Source organism: Oncorhynchus clarkii, unplaced genomic scaffold, assembly GCF_045791955.1.
Source record: "Oncorhynchus clarkii lewisi isolate Uvic-CL-2024 unplaced genomic scaffold, UVic_Ocla_1.0 unplaced_contig_10264_pilon_pilon, whole genome shotgun sequence".
NCBI lineage: Eukaryota > Metazoa > Chordata > Actinopteri > Salmoniformes > Salmonidae > Oncorhynchus > Oncorhynchus clarkii.
Genome location: NW_027259827.1, coordinates 1 through 19432, shown reverse-complemented (window position 1 = coordinate 19432; position 19432 = coordinate 1). Strand labels below are relative to the sequence as shown.

At 43.1% G+C, this 19432-nt stretch overlaps 1 protein-coding gene across 1 annotated transcript; it reads right to left on the bottom strand.

The window, feature by feature from the left end:
- Positions 1–3568: 3568 nt before the first annotated feature.
- On the bottom strand, positions 3569–10364 carry LOC139400935 (R-spondin-1-like; the record flags this gene model as incomplete). The annotated part of the gene is made up of 3 exons (XM_071145467.1): positions 3569–3696; positions 3769–3909; positions 10158–10364. Coding segments are annotated over 3 exons (476 nt in total), but the record flags the coding sequence as incomplete, so codon positions are not given.
- Positions 10365–19432: the final 9068 nt, after the last annotated feature.

Here is a 19432-nt window from a genome sequence, read left to right as displayed (position 1 = left end):
GTCCTGACCAACACTAAAACAAGGAAAACACACACGAACGATGGTCAGAACGTGACAAATAGAGACATAATGGAGACATAATAGAGCGGTTGGAGAGATTGACTGAGGGGACTGCGCAATGTTGTCAGATTTATGTCATTTTAATTTGGTCTTGTGCACCGTGGTTCAGTTTTTATGGAGACATTACATGAGATTTGTGCACTTCCTTCAGCAATGACAAACATATGCCGTGAATGTGCTGTCATTATAAATTTAAAGAGTCTGTGAAAGGCAGTCTTAATATGTGTGTCAATTATTATGGTGACTGTATACTTACTGGTATAGTATATAAATACAGATCATTGGTATAAATGTAGGCTACTGTGCTGTTTATCTATGGCATATACAGGCCAACTACTGTATGTGTGAAAAGTAAAATCCATTGAGAGACCACAGAGAACAAAAAGGAAATGGAAACATGGAAATGGAAATACTAATAATAATATTTGATTGCACAGGAAGAGAATGACTACTGTAAAATATACAATGATCATGCTAGTGTGTCTGCCATGTTTACTGAATCTGAAGTTTATTCAAGCTTTCACAGAAGTAATCAGATATATCATAATGATACTAATAGTCGTTATGATCAATGATATACTGATGTCGACATTTTCAGTACCACTATCCACAATATGAACGCGTTTTTAACGTATACCTTCTCATGAAGCTAATATTTTTGTGTAAAGCAAATAGACCCAGGGAAAGCTAAACAAAATGTGAAAATGATTGCTCAAAGATTAGTGTCAAACGGTACAAAAGCTTTAATTGCTCTGTCGTATCAGGCTGACAGTAGTTGTATAATGCAATGATTATTTCCACTGACAGAGCTGTATATAGCACAGAACACAAAAGGCTGTGCAATATGTGTTGGACCCTGTTGCAAAAACACATGATTACTGAGCAGCTGTAGATGGTTTACATGTAACCAGAGGCATATGATTATGGAAATATTGATGCGTTGATATATAACTGTGCCTTTACAATGGTCTCTCTCATCATATAAACTCAGCAAAAAAAGAAACGTCCTCTCACTGTCAACTGCGTTTATTTTCAGCAAATGTAATATGTAAATATTTGTATGAACATAACAAGATTCAACAACTGAGACATGAACTGAACATGTAACACAGGTGTGAGTAATATAAATTGAATAATGTGACCCTGAACAAGGGGGGGGGGGGTCAAAATCAAAAGTAATAGTCAGTATCTGGTGTGGCCACCAGCTGCATTAAGTAGTGCAGTACATCTCCTCCTCATGGACTGCACCAGATTTGCCAGTTCTTGCTGTGAGAGGTTACCCCACTCATGTTACCCCACTCTTCCACCAAGGCACCTGCAAGTTCCCGGACATTTATGGTGGGAATGGTCCTAGCCCTCACCCTATGATCCAACAGGTCCAAGACATGCTCAATGGGATTGAGATCCGGACTCTTCGCTGGCCATGGCAGAACACAGACATTCCTGTCTTGCAGGAAATCACGCACAGGACGAGCAGTATAGCTGGTGGCATTGTCATGCTGGAGGGTCATGTCAGCATGAGCCTGCAGGAAGGGTACCACATGAGGGAGGAAGATGTCTTCCCTGTAACGCACAGCGTTGAGATTGCCTGCACTGACAACAAGCTCAGTCCGATGATGCTGTGACACACCGCCCAAGACCATGATGGAACCTCCACCTCCAAATCAATCCCGCTCCAGAGTGCAGGCCTCGGTGTAACGCTCATTCCTTCAACAATAAATGTGAATCGGACCATCACCCCTGGTGAGACAAAACCACAACTTGTCAGAGAAGAGCACTTTTTGCCAGTCCTGTCTGGTACAGCAACGGTGGGTTTGTGCCCATAGGCGACGTTGTTGCCGGTGTTGTCTGGTAAGGACCTTCCTTACAACAGACCTACAAGCCCTCAGTCCAGCCTCTCTCAGCCTATTGCGGACAGTCTGAGCACTAATGGAGGGACTGTGCGACCCTGGTGTAACTCGGTCAGTTGTTGTCATCCTGTACCTGTCCCGCAGGTGTGATGTTCGGATGTACCAATCATGTGCAGGTGTTGTTACACATGGTCTGCTACTGCCAGGACAATCAGCTGTCCGTCCCGTCTCCATGTAGCGCTGGCTTAGGCGTCTCAGAGTACGGACATTGCAATTTATTGCCCTGGCCACATTTGCAGTCCTCATGCCTCCTTGCAGCCCTCATGCCTCCTTGCAGCATGCCTAAGGCACATTCACGCAGATGAACTGGGACCCTGGGCATCTTTCGTTTGGTGTTTTTCAGAGTCAGTAGAAAGGCCTCTTTAGTGTCCTAAGTTTTCATAACTAAGACCTTAAATTGCCTACTGTCTTAACAACCGTTCCACAGGTGCATGTTCATTAATTGTGTATGGTTCATTGAACAAGCATGGGAAACAGTGTTTAAACCCTTTACAATGAAGATCTGTGAAGTTATTTGTATTTTTACGAATTATCTTTGAAAGACAGGGTCCTGAAAAAGGGACATTTTTTGCTGAGTTTATATAAAATGTCCCATTCTACCAGATTGATACGTACACACACACATTAAGCTTATGTGCAAAAACACATACAATATACCCACACAAATATACATACACACACTTGTGTGACCACTACTTCACAAAAACATTTTGCTGAAATTCTGTAACATTACAGACAGGCACGAATGCACACACAGACACACGCCCACATACTCACAACACACATACACAACACACAGTTTTCAATCCTAAACTTTTTATGCTGAAGATAGCAAAACATTATTCTATTTGAAATTAAGAACTAAGCTATTATGTGGGTAACCTTTGTCTAACACCAGATCAGGATTTGAACTAAAGCTGTATAAACCTTCTCTATATTGTTGCTGGTTTGTTTTGGAGTAGATTCTCTACAAACCAAAAATGTAATTAAAATGTGTTTTCCTTCAAAACCACACATTTGTTCCAGTGCCTTTCTTTTGTTTAATCACAAAATATAATTAAAATAAAGAATTTTAATACTGTTCATTTTCTCTATATCATTTACAACAACATCTCCTTAGAAATATCTACTTGCTACCATTCACAAAACATGAGTCGTCAACAATGAAAGATAGATTTTGAAAAGCACATCAGGGATTCTAATGTATTGTAGAGATCCTTGATCATTGTGAAGACTCCATCTTGAAATTCTCATATTCATATTCAGTGTCTTCCACTGTTCAGCCACTGGGATCTCCATCTGCCAACTCCATGATAAACCTGGGAGCGGTGAAATGAAACATGTTGACCCTACTGCAAGGCTTACAGTGGAACCCTCCACATTGCACATTCACCCTCTTCCCTCCAAGTCTGATAAGTCTCAAGTCCTGATCTTCATTTATTGCAGCAATCCTCCAGTTTTCTTAGAGCATCTTCTAGAATGCATAGCAGCATTAATCCTTTTCTTCATCAGTTTGATATTGTCTCCTCTGTCCACTGTCTGTCTCTTAATAATGGCCAATGCAGGTGGGTGTTGCCTAGTCCCAACGTGAGTAAGGCCTAGGCTACAGTGCTAGGGGTAAGGCTGGGCGCGGAGGTGGCCTGGTTTTGGCCCTTTTTCCTCCTGCCGCCTCCCTTGCCACCCTCTCTTCCTCCTTTTCCTCCCTCTTTGCCCCCCTCTCTGCTTCCTTCTTTTCCTCCCTCTTTGCCACCCTTCTTGCCACCCTCTATGCCACCCTTCTTGCCACCCTCTTTGCCACCCTCTTTGCCACCCTCTTTGCCACCCTTCTTGCCACCCTCTTTGCCACCCTCTTTGCCACCCTCTTTGCCATGGCCTCTGACGTTTTCTTTGTCTCGCCTCCTCTGCTGGTCTCGTCGCTCGCCCTTATTCTTATTCCCATCTGGATAGAAAAACAGATTGAAATGCATTATAACATGACGACGACACCAAAATAACAGGGTAGTTGGGCTCAGCTTTTATAAATAGGGCTTTGATGGTGTGTGTTTTAAGTACAGTAGAGTCAGAATGAGCTTGGTAGACCTTGACATTAACCCATTAGCCCACAATCACAACAGTTCAATAAAAGGTGGCATTGTGTGGATACCCCGGTTCCTAGCCTTCCTATCAGGCCCTTTAAATACCGGCCAATTGCCACTAAGCCCCAGATATGCAGCTCAGGATCCAGAGCCTTTCATAAATGCCACCATGACGCATCACAGTGCTGCATTGGGCTGACAGGAAACACACAGCAGTGCCATAACGACAGGCCGGAAAACAGTAATCAAGCCTTTGTGAGGAGTGTGGCCACGACTCCGAGCCGGACATGTCTTAACACTCGCAGAGACAACAGCTGATGGAACATAATAGTTCATGTAAACAGTTGGGAGCCGGTCGAGGTGAGCTCCTTTCTTAACGTCTGCCTTCCCTCTCCACTCCACCTCCCCCGCACCCTCGTCTTCCCCTCCTCTATCTCTCACTCTCGCTGTAGGCTGTTGTCTGGACTTCCACCTGGCACACAGTTTAAGTGTATAATTGCTCCCTAAATACAAACATCCATTAAGAGTTGCTTTCCAGGAACTCGGGATGGACAAACAGTTCAGGAGAGGATAAAATGGAGGAATGAAAGTAAATCAACACGGTTGAAGTGGAGTGCAAGAGTCCTTCATGTTCTGTACATACAGCTATAGATTGTTCAACATGCGAGCACTCATTGACATCCTCTTGACATTGTTGATGTAAATTAAGCTACGCCACTACACCGCTAAGCCACAATGAGGTTAACATGTTGGAGCTCTAATGACAGCGTGTGTATCTGTGTGTGTGTGTGGCTTGCTCGTGTGTTCGATCAGGCGTGGGTGTAAACAACCTTTCACGTACATAAACGGGAATGGATGTTTGTGTCAGGTGTCAGACAGTGGTTGTTTATACTGGGCTGATGAGTACTCCCACGATGAGAGGAAACTGGGCAGTTAGGCTGAGGGATGTTTGCTATGAACTTGTGTGTTGAGTCTCCATGTTCCCTAGAAACAGAGACTCAAAACACTCACTAAGGGGGCTGGACAGCATTTGCTAAGGCTAACTGTTTGACAACAGGAGGTTCATGGAGCATTCTTGTTTGTTTGCTTTAATAATATAATATTATATTTAAACAATAAGGCCAGAGGGGGTATGGTATATGGCCAATATACCACGGCTACGGGTTGTTCTTATGCACGACGCAACGCTGACTGCCTGGACACAGCCCTTAGCTGTGGTATATTAGCGATATACCACAAACCCCGAGGTGCCTTATTGCTATTAGAAACTGTCTACCGACGTAATTAGAGTAGTAAAAATACATGTTTTGTCATACCCGTGGTATACGGTCTGATATACCATGACTGTCAGCCAATGAGCATTTAGGGCTAGAACAACAGTTATATAATTAAGCAATAAGGCATGAGGGTGTGTGGTATATGGCCAATATACCACGGCTAAGGGCTGTTCTTATGCACGACGCAATGCATCGAGCCTTGAATGCTGATTGGCTGCCATGGTATATCAGACCGTATATTAGCTGTGGTAAATTGGCCATATACCACACCTCCTCAGGCCTTATTGCTTAATTATATAACTGTTGTAATAGGCCTACGACTATTTTCTCCATTCTGCACCACGTGCTTTGTTAGCTTGTTTTCTAAGTAATTTGTTTGTTATTTGAATGCATTTTTTTTTTTTATTTTTTTTTTATTTCACCTTTATTTAACCAGGTAGGCTAGTTGAGAACAAGTTCTCATTTGCAACTGCGACCTGGCCAAGATAAGGCATAGCAGTGTGAACAGACAACACAGAGTTACACATGGAGTAAACAATTAACAAGTCAATAACACAGTAGAAAAAAAGGGGAGTCTATATATACATTGTGTGCGAAAGGCATGAGAAGGTAGGCAAATAATTACAATTATGCAGATGTAAAGGTAGAGATATTGGTGTGCAAAAGAGCAGAAAAATAAATAAATAAAAACAGTATGGGGATGAGGTAGGTGAAAATGGGTGGGCTATTTACCAATAGACTATGTACAGCTGCAGCGATCGGTTAGCTGCTCAGATAGCAGATGTTTGAAGTTGGTGAGGGAGATAAAAGTCTCCAACTTCAGTGATTTTTGCAATTCGTTCCAATCACAGGCAGCAGAGAACTGGAACGAAAGGCGGCCAAATGAGGTGTTGGCTTTAGGGATGATCAGTGAGATACACCTGCTGGAGCGCGTGCTACGGATGGGTGTTGCCATCGTAACCAGTGAACTGAGATAAGGCGGAGCTTTACCTAGCATGGACTTGTAGATGAGCTGGAGCCAGTGGGTCTGGCGACGAATATGTAGCGAGGGCCAGCCGATTAGAGCATACAAGTCGCAGTGGTGGGTGGTATAAGGTGCTTTAGTGACAAAACGGATGGCACTGTGATAAACTGCATCCAGTTTGCTGAGTAGAGTGTTGGAAGCAATTTTGTAGATGACATCGCCGAAGTCGAGGATCGGTAGGATAGTCAGTTTTACTAGGGTAAGTTTGGCGGCGTGAGTGAAGGAGGCTTTGTTGCGGAATAGAAAGCCGACTCTTGATTTGATTTTCGATTGGAGATGTTTGATATGGGTCTGGAAGGAGAGTTTAGAGTCTAGCCAGACACCTAGGTACTTATAGATGTCCACATATTCAAGGTCGGAACCATCCAGGGTGGTGATGCTGGTCAGGCGTGCGGGTGCAGGCAGCGAACGGTTGAAAAGCATGCATTTGGTTTTACTAGCGTTTAAGAGCAGTTGGAGGCCACGGAAGGAGTGCTGTATGGCATTGAAGCTCGTTTGGAGGTTAGATAGCACAGTGTCCAAGGACGGGCCGGAAGTATATAGAATGGTGTCGTCTGCGTAGAGGTGGATCAGGGAATCGCCCGCAGCATTGAAAGTACGCAAAGACAAAAAGCCTTGATATTACTCAAATATGCTCCATCTCAGTATAAACCAATGAAAATCTCTATTTGGCAGTAGACCTGCAAACACTTACGTATTTAATGGTGCATACTTTGAATAAAGAGAACCCTGAAACTAAATGAGTTTCAATAAGCATTCCTATCATTTATTTAACAAGGACCTGGCAGGAGCACAGGTGTGCAGTTTCTTTCCCTTTGTTCGGTAGAAAACAGGCAGAGGCAGACCCAATACAGTAGTCCACTAACTAGAAGTAGTTGATGTTACTTTTCTTGAGACATGCGGGGCCAAAGTCATTAAAGCATCTGTCACTGTAGGGCCCTATTGGCCAGTTGGCTCCTGACATTGGGGGCTGTGTCACATTTCTTAGGGGAGTGTTGACAAGACTTGATTACTAGCTTTGTAAAGTATGCATGTGTTGCCTGCCTTGAGTAAATAAACAATCTGGGAGATTCATTTCTCCCGCTAATGAAAACAAAATGGAGACCATTTGAATTTGGAAGACATTTGTTTCTGTTTAGAGTAATGTGCTATAGTCAGTGAACCTGGGGAGTTACAGTAAGGGCCGTTTGTGTGAGTGTGTACAGCAGGACCTGGGTTGATTCTCTCACTGTGTAAGGACTTAATTAGACCCGTGACAAGCCCACTAATGGACCGAGGGGGACTCCATCAATTTATGACAGCCATGATTGAAACTCCACTCCATCCAAGCTAAACAACTATGGCCTGACAAAGGCAATCACGCATTTAGCAAATTCTGTTTTCGTGCGGGCCCATTTGTAAAAAAGCTGCAGGAAAAAAAAGGGGAGAGCTTGGCCAAATCGACACAAAGCGTGAGATCTGCAGAACAGTAAATCACTGGTGTTATACAAGCACTGCCCCCTGTGTTTTTTTACAGCGGCCCCGTCGGCCAAGTCTTGCAGATGGATTCGCGACCTCGCTAATTTAGCATATGGCAAGTTTTTTTAAGCACATGAAAAGGGCTCAGTCAAGGTCATGATACCCATCGCCTATGAATTAATTCACACGAGAACAACATTTATTTGTTATGCGCCTTGACAGGAGATTCTTACTCATTTTCACAACAGTGTATTCTGACACCAGAATAAGCAAAACAAGTTGAAGCTAATGCTTATCATCTCTCAATGTCAAGCTGTCAACATTTCACAACTGGAGTCACATCATACGTCTCAATCATACGTCTCAGACTTCTGAGTCCTGACACACCAGTCTGTTGTTCCAACACGGCATCCCTTTCCCTCATTTTCCCTCCTTTCACAACACCACTCGCTAAGTTTAGAAATTTGGCATTCGGCACTACACATTTATGTGGTAGTTTATAATATTTCACTGTTAATTATTCTTCTCAATCCATGACGGAAATTCTTTCCAGGATGCAGGTGTCATGCAGTGTAAATTTGCCTCTAATTTCTCAAACAGTGCTGTCCTGGTCCTGTCCAGTGTGAAGCAAGCCCACACCTCCCTGAAGAATTACAAGCAAGAGCTCGTATATATCCTCTCTCTAAGGATTTCTACATCTAATGTTGTATAATGTTGTTTCTGTGTGCATTTTTACGTATTCCATCTGTTACATATTTCATAACTGACATGATTCTTCATTGATTCTTTACAATGGGTAAACTGACGTTTGTTGAAAGCTGTTAATCAAAATAGTAGCAGCCCTGAAATCCAATAAGTGTACCACCCGCTCATAAACTTTGTGAATATTGCTTGTTTACTGCACACTAAGTCCTTGTAAAGAAATGGAAGCTTCCAACTTTGATTCAACATGTACATTAATTATCTGCCAAATAAAATATTCACATGGATTAAAACCAGGAATTACAGTGGGAAAAGTAGGAGATAGAAACAGTGGCCAAATGGGCCCACCGCTGTCAGCCGCTCCAAGCCCTACAAAACAACTCCTTTCGCTTCAAATCAACATTTACAAATCGACTCCAAACCTTTCTCTACCTTTTTATTGGGTCGATCACAAGGCTAAGCATCCCAGCCATGCTGGTCAATAAAGTTTTGACTGGTCCATTTTATTTTATAAGGTAGAGTTCATTGAAACTTACTGACCGGGCCTCCCGAGTGGCGCAGCGGTGCTAGAGGCGTTACTACAGACCCGGGTTCATTCCCGGTCTGTGCCACAACTGGCTGTGGCTGGGAGTCCCATAGGACAGCACACAATTAGCCCAGCGTCGTCCGAGTTAGGGAAGGATTTGGCCGGGAGGGGGGGGGGGGGGGGGTTTACTTGACTCATCACACACTATCGACTCCTTGTGGCGGGCCGGGTGCCTGCAGGCTGACCCCGGTCGCCAGTTGAACGGTGTTTCCTCTGACATATTGGTGCTGCTGGCTTCCGGGCTAAGCTGGTGGTGTTTAGGAGCGCGGTTAGGCGGGTCATGTTTCGGAGGACGCATGACTTCACCTTTGCCTCTCCCGAGCGCATTGGGAAGTTGCAGCAATGAGACAAGATCAAAATTGGGGAGAAAAGTACCAAAATAATACAAAATTAATACAATAAAAACACTTACTGACAAAAAGGAGAGGCCTTTTGGTTTCTCGACTACTTGAATAAACTCCATCTTATAAAACCAACTACTACTAGAAAAGTGTTATGGGCCAAAGAACAACAACGGAGCAGTACTAATTAGAGCATGATTAAGCTGTTATCAAATTGAGTGTCACCGGGAAGATTTTTAGCTTAGCAACATTAGCCAGCTCTGAAACAAGATGGCAGATGAATGATAAGAGCTAGAGCAAACATGTCAGAGCCATGTAAACCTCACGCCTCGTTGAGCTTCAAAACAAAAAGTCCAACTCCAGCTCTTCTCATCGTCCAACACAGTGCACTGCATGGCACCCTCCCATCTACCTTGCCTGTTTGGCTCTTTAGGAGTGTTTGTTTACATGGTTCCCAGTCAGAGGCTCAGTGTCCTTACTGAACCAACACTTCTGACGTTCCAGGTCATGGTCATACATGGGGTTAGAGCAGGGAGTTTATGACTTCATCAGAAAAGGTGCTAATCACAATATTATTGACTTTGTAGTTGTGTTGAAGTGTTGTTTTGTCATCTTTCATCTATTGTCTCATTCCTGTCTTTTATCCATCCATATATTAATGATCTGTTTCACTCTATTTCCTCTCGTTGCCACTCTCCTACTGTAGGTATGTGTTAGTCCTCACCTCCTTTTCCACATGGTGTCTTCTGCACTGTGCACTTCTGTCTCTCAGTCTGTGGAGCACATGGCCGGGGGGATGACGCAGAGACTGTGTCAGTGCTGGAGGCATGAAGAAGCTCTTGCATTCTGGTCTGTGTGCCTTTCTTAAAGCCACACGTCTTGTTCTTCTTCATACAGGGACCCCATGGGCTCCATTCGCCCAGTTCACATTCTACAGGTGGGATAGAAAAGAGGACAGAAGTTAAATACAGTTTTACATGCACACACATAGATCATATGCAACAAACCCCAAGTGAAACCCAGTAAGCTTTAGATTCTAACAGGTCTTAAAGTGAGAAAATATTCACAGTGAGAAAATAATGCAGAGGAACTTATCTCACCCAAATCAGACATCACTAATTTGGCCTTGTCTTGCCCAAAGCCTCTATGTTACCAAGTCTGTCCAGTTTATCTAGAGACCTCAACTGTTTTATCACTAGTGACATGCTGTTGAGCTTTTTTATTTATTTTATTTCACCTTTATTTAACCAGGTAAGCTAGTTGAGAACAAGTTCTCATTTACAACTGCGACCTGGCCAAGATAAAGCAAAGCAGTGCGACACAAACAACACAGAGTTACACATGGAATAAACAAGCGTACAGTCAGTAACACAATAGAAAAAAAGAAAGTCTATATACAATGTGTGCAAATGGGGTGAAGAGGTCGGCAATAAATAGGCCATAGTAGCGAAGTAATTACAATTTAGCAGATTAACACTGGAGTGATAAATGAGCAGATGATGATGTGCAAGTAGAGATACTGGTGTGCAAAGAGCAGAAAGTAAATAAAAACAATATGGGGATGAGGTAGGTAGATTGGGTGGGCTATTTACAGATGTACTATGTACAGCTGCAGCGATCGGTTAGCTGCTCAGATAGCTGATGTTTAAAGTTAGTGAGGGAAAAATAAGTCTCCAGCTTCAGCAATTTTTGCAATTCGTTCCAGTCACTGGCAGCAGAGAACTGGAAGGAAAGGAGGCCAAAGGAGTTGTTGGCTTTGGGGATGACCAGTGAGATATATATTCGGCCCCCTTGAACTTTGCGACCTTTTGCCACATTTCAGACTTCAAACATAAAGATATAAAACTGTATTTTTTTGTGAAGAATCAACAACAAGTGGGACACAATCATGAAGTGGAACGACATTTATTGGATATTTCAAACTTTTTTAACAAATCAAAAACTGAAAAATTGGGCGTGCAAAATTATTCAGCCCCTTTACTTTCAGTGCAGCAAACTCTCTCCAGAAGTTCAGTGAGGATCTCTGAATGATCCAATGTTGACCTAAATGACTAATGATGATAAATACAATCCACCTGTGTGTAATCAAGTCTCCGTATAAATGCACCTGCACTGTGATAGTCTCAGAGGTCCGTTAAAAGCGCAGAGAGCATCATGAAGAACAAGGAACACACCAGGCAGGTCCGAGATACTGTTGTGAAGAAGTGTAAAGCCGGATTTGGATACAAAAAGATTTCCCAAGCTTTAAACATCCCAAGGAGCACTGTGCAAGCGATAATATTGAAATGGAAGGAGTATCAGACCACTGCAAATCTACCAAGACCTGGCCGTCCCTCTAAACTTTCAGCTCATACAAGGAGAAGACTGATCAGAGATGCAGCCAAGAGGCCCATGATCACTCTGGATGAACTGCAGAGATCTACAGCTGAGGTGGGAGACTCTGTCCATAGGACAACAATCAGTCATATATTGCACAAATCTGGCCTTTATGGAAGAGTGGCAAGAAGAAAGCCATTTCTTAAAGATATCCATAAAAAGTGTTGTTTAAAGTTTGCCACAAGCCACCTGGGAGACACACCAAACATGTGGAAGAAGGTGCTCTGGTCAGATGAAACCAAAATGGAACTTTTTGGCAACAATGCAAAACGTTATGTTTGGCGTAAAAGCAACACAGCTGAACACACCATCCCCACTGTCAAACATGGTGGTGGCAGCATCATGGTTTGGGCCTGCTTTTCTTCAGCAGGGACAGGGAAGATGGTTAAAATTGATGGGAAGATGGATGGAGCCAAATACAGGACCATTCTGGAAGAAAACCTGATGGAGTCTGCAAAAGACCTGAGACTGGGACGGAGATTTGTCTTCCAACAAGACAATGATCCAAAACATAAAGCAAAATCTACAATGGAATGGTTCAAAAATAAACATATCCAGGTGTTAGAATGGCCAAGTCAAAGTCCAGACCTGAATCCAATCGAGAATCTGTGGAAAGAACTGAAAACCGCTGTTCACAAATGCTCTCCATCCAACCTCACTGAGCTCGAGCTGTTTTGCAAGGAGGAATGGGAAAAAAATTCAGTCTCTCGATGTGCAAAACTGATAGAGACATACCCCAAGCGACTTACAGCTGTAATCGCAGCAAAAGGTGGCGCTACAAAGTATTAACTTAAGGGGGCTGAATAATTTTGCACGCCCAATTTTTCAGTTTTTGATTTGTTAAAAAAGTTTGAAATATCCAATAAATGTCGTTCCACTTCATGATTGTGTCCCACTTGTTGTTGATTCTTCACAAAAAAATACAGTTTTATATCTTTATGTTTGAAGCCTGAAATGTGGCAAAAGGTCGCAAAGTTCAAGGGGGCCGAATACTTTCGCAAGGCACTGTAGTTTTACTCACTGCTTTAGCACACTCCGCCAACCCTGATGTCCTTGCCGTGTCTGAATCCTGGCTTAGGAAGGCCACCAAAAATTCTGAGTTTTCCATACCCAACTACAACATTTTCCGTCAAGATAGAACTGCCAAAGGAGGAGGAGTTGCAATCTACTGCAGAGATGGCCTGCAAAGTTCTGTCATACTTTCCAGGTCTATGCCCAAACAGTTTGAACTTTAATTTTAAAAACGAATCTCTCCAGAAATAAGTCTCTCACTGTTCCCGCCAGTTATAGAACCCCCTCAGCTCCCAGCTGTGCCCTGGACACCATATGTGAATTCATTGCCCCGTCATGTATTTGGCTATGCCGGATTAAGTAATATGACATGCTATTCTATAAAATAATTTCTCCGTAATTACTATTACCTGATTGAGCTAATCATGTACATGTAATTAACTAGAGTCGGGCACCACAAAATAATATTTAAAGAGCTGATATCTTCCGAATAAACTCTTAAAGACCTTGTAATATTTTACATCAATAGTAGTCAACATTAATCGTCACCTTAATTCAGTCTCATCTGAAAGTTGTAAATTCTTAGTTATCTGCACTAACCCTGGCTAACAAGTTGAATCAGCAATACAAAAGTGGGTTTAATTGTTTATTTACTAAGCACCTAACTAATCACACAGAATTACACATATTGAAATCATAACTTGATTACAAATTACATCATAAAGGAAAACGTCCCTAGCGGGCGGAACAGATATGACCGCTGGTTACACAAAAGAAAAGGGCTGGGCTTGAGTGAAAGAGCAGGAAGACTGGGGGACATAGGGAGAAGCTGTGCTATGGTAAATACAGTATCTTATGCATTCTAAATTTGGATTCTAAACTTTTCCATTTGGAAAAGGAAAATGCAATAATTATTTACTCTGAGCTGCGCTTCGGTAGGTTGGTGGTAGATGGAAGGCCGTGTTGCCAAACCGAGTCCTTTGAAGAATGTCTCTGCTTGTCAATTGGATATGTTGTAATAATGTCATTGGGTGATAGACGGGATACTCTGTCTGTTCCTTCCTAACCCTCGTTGCATCTGCTGTTGCTAACTCAACGGCTAGGAGGTATCACTTCTGTAGTGAATAAGAGTTCAAAGTTCATACCATTCGCAACCAAAGCTCACGCTGATGTTGGCTTCGTTCTGTAGATATTATCTGAACCATTCTGACATAGGACCGTCGTCTTACATCCTCGGAACAGGAAGTTATATTGTCGTCAAGGGCTTATATAGGAAGGGAGAGGAGGGCGCGTTTGAAAAGTTTTATAGCCCATGTCCCTTCAGAGGGGCGGGCCACTGATTGAGCAGCTCTATCTTATGAAAATCCAATTCTCACATTTTAGAAGCTAAAATCACATTTCATCCCATCACAAATAATTTCATATTCAAACATTTAAATTGACCAACAATTCCATGTGAATCCGATAACTCTGATGTGTTTGTGATGTGATTGTCCACTGTAGAGTTTATGTCATCTTATCATTGATGAGAATGTCTCAGATGACAACCGAACTGACATCATATTCATTAAGTACCACCGCATATGTTCAATTGTTCGGATTACCAGAATACAGTTCATTTCCCCCCACCTACTGATGTTCCCAGAATCTCTATGTTAACCAAGGTTTTTGCAAACGTAACATCAGTAGGGTAGAGAGAGGAAGGAAAAGGGGGGGAAGAAGTATTTATGACTGTCATAAACCTACCCCCCAGGACAACGTCATGACACCCCTCATTTATCTTCAGAGTACGTTCTGTTAGGTGACCTAAACTGGGATATGCTTAACACCCCGGCAGTCCTACAATCTAAGCTAGATGCCCTCAATCTCACACAAATCATCAAGTAACCCACCAGGTACAACCCTAAATCCGTAAACATGGGTACCCTCATAGATATCATCCTGACCAACATGCCCTCCAAATACACCTCTGCTGTCTTCAATCAGGATCTCAGCGATCACTGCCTCATTGTCTGCATCTGCTATGGGTCCGCGGTCAAACAACCAACCCTCATCACTGTCAAACGCTCCCTAAAACACTTCTGCGAGCAGGCCATTCTAATCGACCTGGCCTGTGTATCCTGGAAGGATATTGACCTGATCCCGTCAGTCGAGGATGTCTGGTCATTCTTTAAAAGTAATTACCTCACCATCTTAAATAAGAATGCCCATTTCAAAAAATGTAGAACAAAGAACAGATATAGCCCTTGGTTCACTCCAGACCTGACTGCCCTTGACCAGCACAAAAACATCCTGTGGCAGAATGCAATTGCATTGAATAGTCCCAGCGATATGCAACTGTTCAGGGAAGTCAGGAACCAAAACACGCAGTCAGCTAGCTTTTTCAAACAGATATTTGCATCCGGTAGCTCTGACTCCAAAAAGTTTTGGGACACTGTAAAGTCCATGGAGAACAAGAGCACCTTCTCCCAGCTGCCCACTGCTCTGAGGCTAGGTAACACGGTCACCACCGATAAATCCATGATAATCGAAAATCTCAATAATAATTTCTCTACGGCTGGCCATGCTTTCCTCCTGGCTACGCCAACCCCAGCCAACAGCGCTGCTCCCCCCCCCCCCCCCAGATGTTCTGAAAGAGCTGCAAAACCTGGACCCATACAAATCAGCTGTGCTGGACAATATGGACCCTCTCTTTCTAAAAGTATCCGCCGCCATTGTTGCAACCCCTATTACCAGTCTGTTCAACCTCTCTTTCGTATCTTCCGAGATTCCTAAAGATTGGAAAGCTGCCGCGGTCATCCCCCTCTTCAAAGGGAGAGACACTCTAGACCCAAACTGTTATAGACCTATATCCATCCTGCCCTGCCTCTCTAAAGTCTTCAAAAGCCAAGTTAATAAACAGATCACTGTCCATTTCGAATCCCACCATACCTTCTCCGCTGTGCAATCCGGTTTCTGAGCTGGTCACGGGTGCACCTCAGCCACGCTCAAGGTACTAAATTATATCATAACCACCATCGATAAAAAACAGTACTGTGCAGGCTTTCAACTCTGTCAATCACAGTATTCTCATCGGCAGACTCAATAGCCTTGGTTTCTCAAATGACTGCCTCGCCTTGTTCACCAACTACTTTGCAGATAGAGTTCAGTGTATCAAATCGGAAGGCCTGTTGTCCGGACCTCTGGCAGTCTCTATGGGGGTGCCACAGGATTCAATTCTCAGGCCGACTCTTTTCTCTGTATATATCAATGATGACGCTCTTGCTGCGGGTGATTACCTGATCCACCTCTACGCAGACGAGTATACATGGCCCTTCTTTAGACACTGTGTTAACTAACCTCCAAACGAGCTTCAATGCCATACAACTCTCCTTCCGTGGCCTCCAACTGCTCTTAAACGCTAGTAAAACCAAATGCATGCTTTTCAACCGTTCGCTGCCCGCACGCCCGCCCGACTAGCATCACATCCCTGGACGGTTCTGACCTAGAATATGTGGACAACTACAAATACCTAGGTGTCTGGCTAGACTGTAAACTCTCCTTCCAGACTCATATTAAACATCTCCAATCCAAAATCAAATCTAGAATCGGCTTTCTATTTCACAACAAAGCCTCCTTCACTCATGCCACCAAACTTACCCTAGTAAAACTGACTATCCTACCGATCCTCGACTTCGGCGATGTCATCTACAAAATAGCTTCCAATACTCTACTCATCAAACTGGATGCAGTCGATCACAGTGCCATCCATTTTGTTACCAAAGCCCCTTATACCACCCACCACTGCGACCTGTATGCTCTAGTCGGCTGGCCCTCGCTACATATTCGTCGCCAGACCCACTGGCTCCAGGTCATCTATAAGTCTATGCTAGGTAAAGCTCTGCCTTATCTCAGCTCACTGGTCACGATAACAACACCCAACCGTAGCACGCGCTCCAGCAGGTACAGTGCCTTGCGAAAGTATTCGGCCCCCTTGAACTTTGCGACCTTTTTGCCACATTTCAGGCTTCAAACATAAAGATATAAAACTATTTTTTTGTGAAGAATCAACAACAAGTGGGACACAATCATGAAGTGGGACATGGGCTATAAAACTTTTCAAACGCGCCCTCCTCTCCCTTCCTATATAAGCCCTTGACGACAATATAACTTCCTGTTCCGAGGATGTAAGACGACGGTCCTATGTCAGAATGGTTCAGATAATATCTACAGAACGAAGCCAACATCAGCGTGAGCTTTGGTTGCGAATGGTATGAACTTTGAACTCTTATTCACTACAGAAGTGATACCTCCTAGCCGTTGAGTTAGCAACAGCAGATGCAACGAGGGTTAGGAAGGAACAGACAGAGTATCCCGTCTATCACCCAATGACATTATTACAACATATCCAATTGACAAGCAGAGACATTCTTCAAAGGACTCTTGGCAACACGGCCTTCCATCTACCACCAACCTACCGAAGCGCAGCTCAGAGTAAATAATTATTGCATTTTCCTTTTCCAAATGGAAAAGTTTAGAATCCAAATTTAGAATGCATAAGATACTGTATTTACCATAGCACAGCTTCTCCCTATGTCCCCCAGTCTTCCTGCTCTTTCACTCAAGCCCAGCCCTTTTCTTTTGTGTAACCAGCGGTCATATCTGTTCCGCCCGCTAGGGACGTTTTCCTTTATGATGTAATTTGTAATCAAGTTATGATTTCAATATGTGTAATTCTGTGTGATTAGTTAGGTGCTTAGTAAATAAACAATTAAACCCACTTTTGTATTGCTGATTCAACTTGTTAGCCAGGGTTAGTGCAGATAACTAAGAATTTACAACTTTCAGATGAGACTGAATTAAGGTGACGATTAATGTTGACTACTATTGATGTAAAATATTACAAGGTCTTTAAGAGTTTATTCGGAAGATATCAGCTCTTTAAATATTATTTTGTGGTGCCCGACTCTAGTTAATTACATGTACATGATTAGCTCAATCAGGTAATAGTAATTACGGAGAAATTATTTTATAGAATAGCATGTCATATTACTTAATCCGGCATAGCCAAATACATGACAGGGGCAATGAATTCACATATGGTGTCCAGGGCACAGCTGGGAGCTGAGGGGGTTCTATAACTGGCGGGAACAGTGAGAGACTTATTTCTGGAGAGATTCGTTTTTAAAATTAAAGTTCAAACTGTTTGGGCATAGACCTGGAAAGTATGACAGAACTTTGCAGGCCATCTCTGCAGTAGATTGCAACTCCTCCTCCTTTGGCAGTTCTATCTTGACGGAAAATGTTGTAGTTGGGTATGGAAAACTCAGAATTTTTGGTGGCCTTCCTAAGCCAGGATTCAGACACGGCAAGGACATCAGGGTTGGCGGAGTGTGCTAAAGCAGTGAGTAAAACTACAGTGCCTTGCGAAAGTATTCGGCCCCCTTGAACTTTGCGACCTTTTGCCACATTTCAGGCTTCAAACATAAAGATATAAAACTGTATTTTTTTGTGAAGAATCAACAACAAGTGGGACACAATCATGAAGTGGAACGACATTTATTGGATATTTCAAACTTTTTTAACAAATCAAAAACTGAAAAATTGGGCGTGCAAAATTATTCAGCCCCCTTAAGTTAATACTTTGTAGCGCCACCTTTTGCTGCGATTACAGCTGTAAGTCGCTTGGGGTATGTCTCTATCAGTTTTGCACATCGAGAGACTGAATTTTTTTCCCATTCCTCCTTGCAAAACAGCTCGAGCTCAGTGAGGTTGGATGGAGAGCATTTGTGAACAGCGGTTTTCAGTTCTTTCCACAGATTCTCGATTGGATTCAGGTCTGGACTTTGACTTGGCCATTCTAACACCTGGATATGTTTATTTTTGAACCATTCCATTGTAGATTTTGCTTTATGTTTTGGATCATTGTCTTGTTGGAAGACAAATCTCCGTCCCAGTCTCAGGTCTTTTGCAGACTCCATCAGGTTTTCTTCCAGAATGGTCCTGTATTTGGCTCCATCCATCTTCCCATCAATTTTAACCATCTTCCCTGTCCCTGCTGAAGAAAAGCAGGCCCAAACCATGATGCTGCCACCACCATGTTTGACAGTGGGGATGGTGTGTTCAGCTGTGTTGCTTTTACGCCAAACATAACGTTTTGCATTGTTGCCAAAAAGTTCCATTTTGGTTTCATCTGACCAGAGCACCTTCTTCCACATGTTTGGTGTGTCTCCCAGGTGGCTTGTGGCAAACTTTAAACAACACTTTTTATGGATATCTTTAAGAAATGGCTTTCTTCTTGCCACTCTTCCATAAAGGCCAGATTTGTGCAATATATGACTGATTGTTGTCCTATGGACAGAGTCTCCCACCTCAGCTGTAGATCTCTGCAGTTCATCCAGAGTGATCATGGGCCTCTTGGCTGCATCTCTGATCAGTCTTCTCCTTGTATGAGCTGAAAGTTTAGAGGGACGGCCAGGTCTTGGTAGATTTGCAGTGGTCTGATACTCCTTCCATTTCAATATTATCGCTTGCACAGTGCTCCTTGGGATGTTTAAAGCTTGGGAAATCTTTTTGTATCCAAATCCGGCTTTAAACTTCTTCACAACAGTATCTCGGACCTGCCTGGTGTGT